General features: G+C 48.0%; 1 protein-coding gene across 1 annotated transcript in view; it reads left to right on the forward strand.

Moving 5' to 3' along the window:
- The window catches only part of LOC128561610 (tryptase beta-2-like), a 219234-nt gene extending 211117 nt beyond the window's left edge, over positions 1 to 8117 (forward strand). Inside the window, exons 2-6 of the mRNA XM_053556063.1 lie at positions 6661 to 6721; positions 6844 to 7018; positions 7116 to 7381; positions 7500 to 7663; positions 7738 to 8117. Of these exons, the coding sequence (XP_053412038.1) occupies positions 6661 to 6721; positions 6844 to 7018; positions 7116 to 7381; positions 7500 to 7663; positions 7738 to 7902 (831 nt within the window). The 3' untranslated portion in view covers positions 7903 to 8117. The remainder of the gene's footprint in view (positions 1 to 6660; positions 6722 to 6843; positions 7019 to 7115; positions 7382 to 7499; positions 7664 to 7737) is intronic.
- Positions 8118 to 9435: the final 1318 nt, after the last annotated feature.

A 9435-nucleotide genomic window follows, 5' to 3' on the forward strand; every position in this document is an offset into this window, starting at 1 on the left:
AAAACTGCTCTCCTCTCTCATTTCTCTTTACTATTTTTATACCTTTGTATTTCAAACATACATCAGCAGTGTTATCAATTAGTGTGCTATACATCAAATAAGTTCTCTTTACCCTCCTCCATGAGTTACAAAGTTGGAATATCTGTTGCTTTCAAGGTGCTATATTTCTACAGCATTTTATTTTTTATTTATTTGTTTTCATTTTTTTTTTTGAAACAGAGTCTCACCATGTCACCCTCGGTAGAGTGCTATGGCATCACAGCTCACAGCAACCTCCAACTCTTGGGCTTAAGCGATTCTCTTGCCTCAGCCTCCCAAGGAGCTGGGACTACAGGTGCCTGCCACAACACCTGACTATTTTTTTGTCACAGCTGTCATTGTTGTTTAGCTGGCCCGGGCTGGGTTCCAATGCGCCAGCCTCGGCGTATGTGACTGGCGCCATAACTACTGTGCTACATGCGCTGAGCCATAGCCAGGCTTGGCGCAATAGCGCACACTTACAATCCCAGCCCTCTGAGAGGCCAAGGTGGGTGGATCGTCTGAGCTTAGGAATTTGAGACCAGCTTGAGCAAGAGCAAGACCCAGTCTCTAAAAATAGCTGGGCATTGTGGCAGGTTCCTATAGTCCCATCTACTCGGGAGGCTGAGGCAAGAGGAACACTTGAGCCCAAGAGTTTGAGGTTGCTGTGAGCTAGGACACCATAGCACTCTACCTAGGGTGACAAAGTAAGACTCTGTCTCAATAAATAAAATACATTTATAGCAAATTAGCACTTCACTAAGTGTACAGAGTGCCCTGGGCCCCTCGGCTGGTGCCACGGTGTCCAGTTCCCTAGCTAATCTATGACAGTGGGCCTTGAACCCCAGGTGTCAACACAGAGGCTCATCTCACCTTGCCAGGGCCTAACCAACAGTATCCTCCAAGAAATGGCCATTCAGGTGAACAGTGACTGATAGCCCTTCAGATTAACATGGCTGGTAACCCACCACCCACTTGTGATGAAAACTCTCAGCAAACTAAAAAGATAAATGCTTCCTTTACTTGATAAAGAGCATCACAAACAAAGAAACAAAAAACTGCAGCTCACATCATACTTAATGATGAGAAACTAGATGCTTTTCCCCTACAATCCAGAACAAAGCAAGGATGTCCTCACCTCTTCTATTCAACAATTTATGGGAGTTCTAGTTTGTGCAATAAGATAAGAAAAGGAAATAAAGCTATAGAGATTAAGAAAAGATAAATAAAACTGTCTCTGTTTGAAGATACCATAATTGTCTATTAGAAAAACCCCAAAGAATAGACAGAAACAAGTAAACAAACTCTTGGAACTAATAACCTGTTATAACAAGGTTGCAGGCTATCAGATTTATATAAAAAGTCAATCGTTTTCCTATATACCAGCAAAGAAAGATTGGAATTTGAAATTAAAAACACAATAACAGGGGTGGCGCCTGTGGCTCAGTGAGTAGGGCGCCGGCCCCATATGCCGAGGGTGGCGGGTTCAAACCCGGCCCCAGCCAAACTGCAACCAAAAAACAGCCGGGCGTTGTGGTGGGCGCCTGTAGTCCCAGCTGCTCGGGAGGCTGAGGCAAGAAAATCGCGTAAGCCCGAGAGTTAGAAGTTGCTGTGAGCCGTGTGACGCCACGGCACTCTACCGGAGGACGGTACAGTGAGACTCTGTCTCTACAAAAAAAAAACACAATAACATTTATATTGGCACCAAAAAGAAAATCAAGCACTTAGGGATAAATCTAGCAAAATAGGTGCAAAATGCGTGCAACATAAGGAAAATAATTAAAAAGTCAAAGATCAAAAACAAATAGAGAGGCTCAGCACCCGTAGCTCAGTGAGTAGGGTGCCAGCCACATACATTGAGGCTGGTGGGTTCAAGCCAGGCCCAGGGCAGCTAACCAACAATGACAATTGCAACCAAAAAAACGATAGTTGGTCATTGTGGCAGGCGCCTGTAGTCCCAGCTATTTGGGAGGTTGAGGCAAGAGAATCACTTAAGCTCAAGAGTTTGAGGTTGCTGTGAGCTGTGACACCATGGTACTTTATCAAGGGTGACATAATGAGACTCTGTCTCAAAAAAATAAATAAGTAACATTAAAAAAATAGGTAAATAGAGAGACACCCCATGGTCATGGGTAGGACGACTCAGTACGTACAGTTCTTCTCAACTTGATATGAGGATTTGACACAATCTAAGCCAAAATTCCAGCAAGTTATTGTGTGGATATCTACAAATGAATTCTAACATTTATGTGGAAAGGCAAAAGACACAGAACAACCAACACAATACTGAAGAAAATGAACAGTCAGAGAACTGGCAGACAATATACAACTTCAAGCCTTATTATAAAGCCATAATAATATTGGCAAAAAAAAAAAAAACCAGACAAATTTATCAGTGGAATAGAGAGCTTAGAAACAGACCCATACAATTATAATTAACTAATCTTTGACAAAGGAACACAGGCAGTTAAAGGAATGAAAGATAGCCTTTGGGTTGTTTTTTGTTTGGGGGGGGGGTTGTTTTTGTTTTTTTGAGACAAAGTCTCACTTTGTCACCCTTAGTAGAGTGCACAGCTCAGAGCAACCTCAAACTCGTGGGCTCAAGAGATCCTCTTGCCTCAGCCTCCCGACTAGCTGGGACTACAGGCATCCGCCACAACACCCGGCTATTTTTAGAGACGGAATCTTGCTCTTGCTCAAACTGGTCTCAAACGCCTGAGCTCAAGCAATCCACCCTCCTTGGCCTCCCCAAGTTCTGGGATTATAGATGTTAGCCACCGTGCCTGGCCAAAGATAGCCTTTTCAATCAAGGGTGCTCAGCAACTGGATAGTCACAAGCAAAAAAAAAATAGTAATAACAATCTGGACACAGATCTTTCACAAAAGTTAGTTTAAAATGGATCATAGATAAACTCTGAAAGATAACAGTAGAAAAGTCGAGATGATCTTAGGGTTTGTGATGAGTTTTTAGATACAATACCAAAAGCACGATCTATGAAAGAAAAAATTGATATTTAAGTTCATTAAAATTAAAACCTTTTCTCTGCAAGAGACACTGTTAAAAGAATGAAAGGATAAACCACAGACTGAGAGAATACCTTTGCAAAACTTGTATCCCATAAAAGACTGTTATCCAAAATATACAAAGAACTCTTAATAGTCAACATGAAGGAAACAAGAGACCCAGTTAGGGAGGGAGGAGAATGGACAGAGGGAGGGTGATTGGTGGGATTACACCTGTGGTGCATCTTACAAGGGTACATGTGAAACTTCGTAAATGTAGAATATAAATGTCTTAACACAATAACTAAGAAAATGCCAGGAAGGCTATGTTAACCAGTGTGATGAAAATGTGTCAAACAGTCTATAAAACCAGTGTATGGTGCCCCATGATCGCATTAATGTACACAGCTATGATTTAGTATTAATAAAAAAATAATAAAATTAAAAAAAGGAATTAAAAAAATGGGCAAAAGATCTGAACAGACATCTCACCAAAGAAAATATGCATAGGGCAAATAAGATTATGAAACAATGTTCAGCATCATATGCCATTAGGGAATTGCCAATTAAAACAACAACAAGATGCCAATACACGTCTGTTTGATTGGCTAAAATCCCCCAAATTGACAATACCAAATGCTGATGGGGTTGTGGAACAACAGGAACTCTCATACATTGCTGATGAGAATGCAAAGTGATTTGGTCCATTTGGAAAATAGTTTAGCAATTTCTTACAAAGCTAAACATACTCTTACTATATAATCCAGCAATTATACTCTCAAGTATTTGTTTACCCAAAGGAGTTGAAAACTATGTGCACACAAAAACCTCCACATGAATGTTGATAGAATCTTTACCCACAATTGTCAAAAAAAAACTGGAAGCCACTAAGATGTCCTTCAAAAGGTGAGTGGATGAACAAACTCTGGTACATGCATACTCTAGAATTTTATTCGGTGATAAAAGGAAATGAGATATCAAGTCACAAAAAAAAAAAAGAGGAACCTTAAATGCATGTTGCTGAGCAAAAGAAGCCTGTCTGAAAAAGTTACATATTATGTATTATTCCAGCTTTATGACATTCTGGATAAGTCAAAACTATAGAAACAGTAAAAATATCTGTGGTTGTCATGAGTTTGGGTAGAGAGAATCAGGGGGCACAACAGGTTTGGGGAAATTATTCTGTTTGGTCCTGCAGTGGTGGATACACGACATTGTACACTTCCTAAAACCCATTCAAAGAGTGAGCATGTTAGTTAAGAATAATACATCAATACTGGTTCACCAACTGGACCAATGTACCACACTGACACAAGGTGTTCCTAATGGGGGGGTCTGTGTGCATGTGGGGAGGTTGTGGGAACTCTCTGTAGTATCTGCCCAATTGTCTGTAAACTTAAAATTGCTCTAAAAAAGCCCATTGATTCAGAAAAATCACACCACTTCACATTATGACAATATGCTTTTAATCTCCACTCGCCTGTCGTGTTATTGCAGCACGCATTTTACTTCTATATGGTCTGTAAATAGCACCCTGTCTCATTTTTGTTGTTGATGCATTAAGCCGTTTGATTATCTTTTACATATTCTTTGAAAGGGAAAAACATCCTCACATTTGTAGCTGAGCGTTTGCTCTGTTTCCTTCAGTCTGGATCTAGATTCTCATCTCTGATCATTCTCTCTGCCTGCAGAGCTTCCTTGTACATGCCTTGTAGGGCAGATATGCTGGCAATAAATTCCCTCATTGTTCGTTCAGCTGAAAAAGACTTCGCTTCAACTTTATTTTTTGTTTTTTTTGTTTGTTTTTTATTAAACCATAGCTGTGTACATTAGTATGATCGTGGGTCGACTTTATTTTTTGAAAGATATTTTCACTGGGTAAATAATTCTATGTTGACAGTCTTAAAAAAAAAATACTTTAACAATGGCTTTCCTTTGTTAAACGATGGCTTTCCATTGTCGGCTGGCTTGCTCATTTCTGACGAGAAGTTTCCTGTCGCTCCTCTTTGTTTCCAAGTGTGTTTTCCCCGTCCTCTGGAAGATTAATATTTTATCTTTATCACTGCAATTTCCAGCAATTTATGATGTTCTTTGGCATGTTTTTCTGGAGGTCTAGTCTATTGGGGGGTCACTGAGATTGTTAGATCTGTCCATTTATAGCTTTGGCCATTGGTTCCTCAAATACAATTTGTATTTATTCCTTCTCCTCTCTTTCTTGGAACCCCAGTTATATTAATGTGAGTGATAGTCTTTGGTAGTTGCAGATGTCAGTGCTTCACAGTTTCTCCTGCCCTTTTCTCCTGTGCTTCATTTTAAATAGTTTGCATGACTGTCCTTGACTAATGAGAATGCAAAGTGGTTTGGTCAATTTGGAAAATAGTTTAACAGTTTCTTACAAAGCTAAACATACTCTTAGTATACGTGTTGCTCTGCATCTTTAATCTATTGACAATCCCATCCAATATAAATTTTTCAATTTAGACATTTTATTGTTTATCTCTGCGCCTTCCTTGTGAGCCTGTTTTATAGCTTCCACTTCTCTTGTCAGGATTACGTGTTGCCTCTACCTTTGTAAACAAATGCAACATACGTATAAGAGCTATTCATTCCATCACCACTGTCATTTCATCTTTTTCTTTTCCGTGCCTGGTAATTTGCTTTTTAAATTTATTTTAAGAGAGAGATCTTGCTCTGTCGCCCAGGTTGGAATGCAGTGGCTATTCACAGGTGTGATCCATAGCTCACTGCAAACTCAAACTCCTGGCCTCACGTGGTCTTCTGGCCTTGCCCTCCAGTTTCAGGGCAGGGCGGGTTTAACCAGCACGATTCAGCTGCTCCAGTCTATCCCCGAACCCTCAGGGGCCTCAGGCACTGCAACGCCCCTCACTATGGAGCTTCAGAGAGCCTCAGAATAATGCCTGTTTTAGAAGACTTGTAAGTCCCATAACATGGGGCTCGGGGGTGGGGATGAGTAAGAGAAAAGGAGAATGACCCCATAAGGGCGTTCCTCCCTGATTTTCACTCTTGCCTTGGAAGCTCTCAGTCTGACCAGCTCAGCCACTTAAGAGTGAGCCCCTTGGAGGAGGGAGGGGGATTAGTGTGTTCCCACGGAATGGTCACAATGTAAGGGTACATGGCACACCTTACTGCTCCCCCCTCTGCCAGTGAAATTCAGATCCCTGGGATAACAAGGAAGCTGCAGAGCAGTGAAGCTCCAGAGATGGCAACAGAGGGGGACGTCCTCGAGTCCTCTGAGCAGTTGGGTCTGTCCTATGACAAAGGGACAGTGGGGGCACTTCCTGGCCAAGTACACTTGAGCCCTGAGTCTGAATCATCCGCTTCCTCCACATCTGCCTTAGAGGGTGGGGCCCCCAACACTGCTGGGTCTGGAAGGATAAAAGGGAAGGCCCACTGGCTAGAGAGGGACAGGGACAGGGCAGGGTAGGACCCCACCCTCTGAGCCCCTGGTGGCTGTGTGTTGCCCTGGAGCAGAGAGGCCAAGCCCCAGACCCAGGGCACAGAGACCCCCTAGGCCAGGACCCAGCCCGAAGTCCCCACGGGTCCTGGCTCCCTCCTGTACCCAAAGCCTGTAGACCCCGGGCCCAGCCCCACTCACACTGTCCTTCCTGCCCCTTCCAGATGCTAAGCCTACTGGTGCTGGCCCTGCCCTTCCTGGGGAGCCGGGTCCATGCGGCCCCTGGTGAGTCCGGACCATGTTCAGCCCTGCCCCTGCCCCTCACTGCACACCCCACAGATGGGGTCACAGGTGAGTCAGGAGGGGCCAGGGCTGCCCAGCACAGGCTGATCTTACCAACTCCCTAGCCCTAGGCCTGGCCCCAGAGCGAGCAGGGATCGTAGGGGGCCAGGAGGCCCCTGGGAGCAAGTGGCCCTGGCAGGTAAGCCTGCGGCTGCACACCCACTTCTTCTGGATGCACATCTGTGGGGGCTCCCTCATCCACCCCCAGTGGGTGCTGACGGCGGCGCACTGCGTGGGACCGTGAGTCCTTGGGGCCTGGTGGGTGGGTGAGGGCCTGGGCTCTCCCGGGTTCTTCCTGAGGCTGCTCAGGTCCCCTGAGGACGAGTCTCCTCCCCAGGGAAGTCCAGGACTTGGCTGACATCAGGGTGCAGCTGCGGGAGCAGCACCTCTATTACCACGACAAGCTGCTGCCTGTGAGCAGAATAATCCCGCACCCCGGCTTCTACACCGCCCTCACCGGGGCAGATATCGCCCTGTTGGAGCTTGAGGACCCCATGAACATCTCTCACAGTGTCCACACCATCACCCTGCCCCTGGCCTCAGAGACGTTCCCCCCGGGGACTCCGTGCTGGGTGACAGGCTGGGGTAATGTGGACAATAATGGTGCGTGTCAGGGACGGCTGGATGCTTGGCCAGGTGGGGCGGGGAGTCACATCCACAGCCCCAGGGGTGGGAGTCAATGACCACCCCCTGAAGCTGCACCTTCTCCTCCCACCTGCAGTGGAGCTCCCCCCACCCTTTCCCCTGAAGCAGGTGAAGGTCCCCATAGTGGAAAACCACGTCTGTGATGCAAAATACCACATGGGGCTCTACACCGGAGACAATGTTCACATTGTCCGAGAAGACATGCTTTGTGCTGGGAATACCCGGAAGGACTCCTGCCAGGTGGGTCCCATGTGTCCCCTCACAGCCCATCCTTCCGGGCCTTGCCAGCCAGCACTGACTCCTGCCTTCCCCAGGGCGACTCTGGAGGACCCCTGGTCTGCAAGGTGAATGGCACATGGCTGCAGGCCGGCGTGGTCAGCTGGGGCGATGGCTGTGCTCAGCCCAACCGGCCTGGCATTTATACCCGCGTCACCCACTACTTGGACTGGATCTACCGCTATGTCCCCAAGGAGCCCTGAGCCAGGTCCAGAGGGCTGCCACCCAGGTCACTAGAGGACCCAGCACCTTCCCGTCCGAACACCGCTGCTTCCTACCCAGCTGAGCTATAGCCCCACACACCTTCCCTGTCCCTCTGTCCTGATCCCAGTCCCAGTTCGCAGCACCACCTCTGTCTCCTAGCCCCTTCCCCTCTGGTCCCTACAGACCCTCCCTTGCCTGCCCTTTATGTCCCATTAAAGTGTGTGAAGAGCAGGCCGGGCTGTGCTGTGTTCCTGGTCATGGGTGCGGGAAAGGGGCTCCAGGGCATGGCGGGGTGCGGCTGCCAGAGCTGGGGGTCCCAGCCCTCGTGGTGCAGCACGTCACTGTGGGGTGGGCCTCCTTAAACCCAGGGCCAACTCCTCCCTCACAAGTCATCGTGTACTCGGTCAAGTAGAGCAACATGGGTGATGATTGCCAAGTTGATTCTAGAGGACACCAGGCACCCACAAGCAGCCCCCAGACAGCTCGGCCACCCTGCCCTGCAGGCTGGGTCCTCCTCTCCCTGGGGACCCCAGCACAGGCCGGGGGCTTCACCAACATGCCTGGACATACCATAGCATTGTCTGGCCCGGCTTTGTCGTCTGGATACCTGTGCACACTGATTGCCGCTTTTACTCCACACGTGCCCGTGACACTCTTCTCGCTGCTGCATAGGCCGAGGGCAGCACATCCCGCTGCCTGCACAGTGCCTGGTGGTGGCCACATCCAGGCTGCTGCTCTTGGACTCTGGGCTGTCCCCATTTGGGGCTCTTATGACTAGGATACCCGTAGCCATTCCCATGTGCCCACCTGCTGCCTATGGGCTGCAGACTGTGCCCTCGAGGGGGCAGTTGGGGCCAGGGTCTGCACATCCTGCATTTTTGGGGCAAAGCCAGACTTTCCTCCCCAGGGACTGTGTCCCAGCAGTGGTGAGTGACCGCCACTCCTCATCCTTGGCAGTGTTGACACTGTCTGACCCTTTGCTTTCTCCATCTCCTGTGGGTGGTGGTTTCCGTGGAGGTTTTGACCATGGCAGAGGCTGAGCACCTGTGTGTGCTGAGGGCCCCCCAGCAGGAGAGAGTGACATCAAGCTCCTGGGCCCTCAGAGGGATGACCTGGGCTGGGGACTCCTACTCCCCTTATGCAGGGCTCCCCCGGTCCACGCACCCAAGTGTGTGGCCATCGCCAGGAAGAAAGCTCACCTTCACAGAGCGTGCCTGGTGCACAGAGGGTGGGCTGATGCTGTCCTTACTGTCACCAGGTCAAACATTTAACTGTAGCTGTGAGCCTGGGCTACTGACTAGTCAGATGCAAGGGTCAGAGTCTAAGTGTGGGCCCTGTGAGGCCACATCCTAGTGGATGATCAAGCAACCCGTTTGTGCCTCAGTTTCCCAACATCTCAGAAAGGACCCCTGACCTAGAGGGTCTCAATGGGACCCTCCAACCCTGGCCTGTGACCTGGAGCTGGGGAGGGGGCAGGAGAGTCCCAGGGCTGCCCAGGTTCTCTGATCAGCTCAGTCATCAGGTCCTGGACA

Source organism: Nycticebus coucang, chromosome 12 (genome assembly GCF_027406575.1).
Source record: "Nycticebus coucang isolate mNycCou1 chromosome 12, mNycCou1.pri, whole genome shotgun sequence".
NCBI lineage: Eukaryota > Metazoa > Chordata > Mammalia > Primates > Lorisidae > Nycticebus > Nycticebus coucang.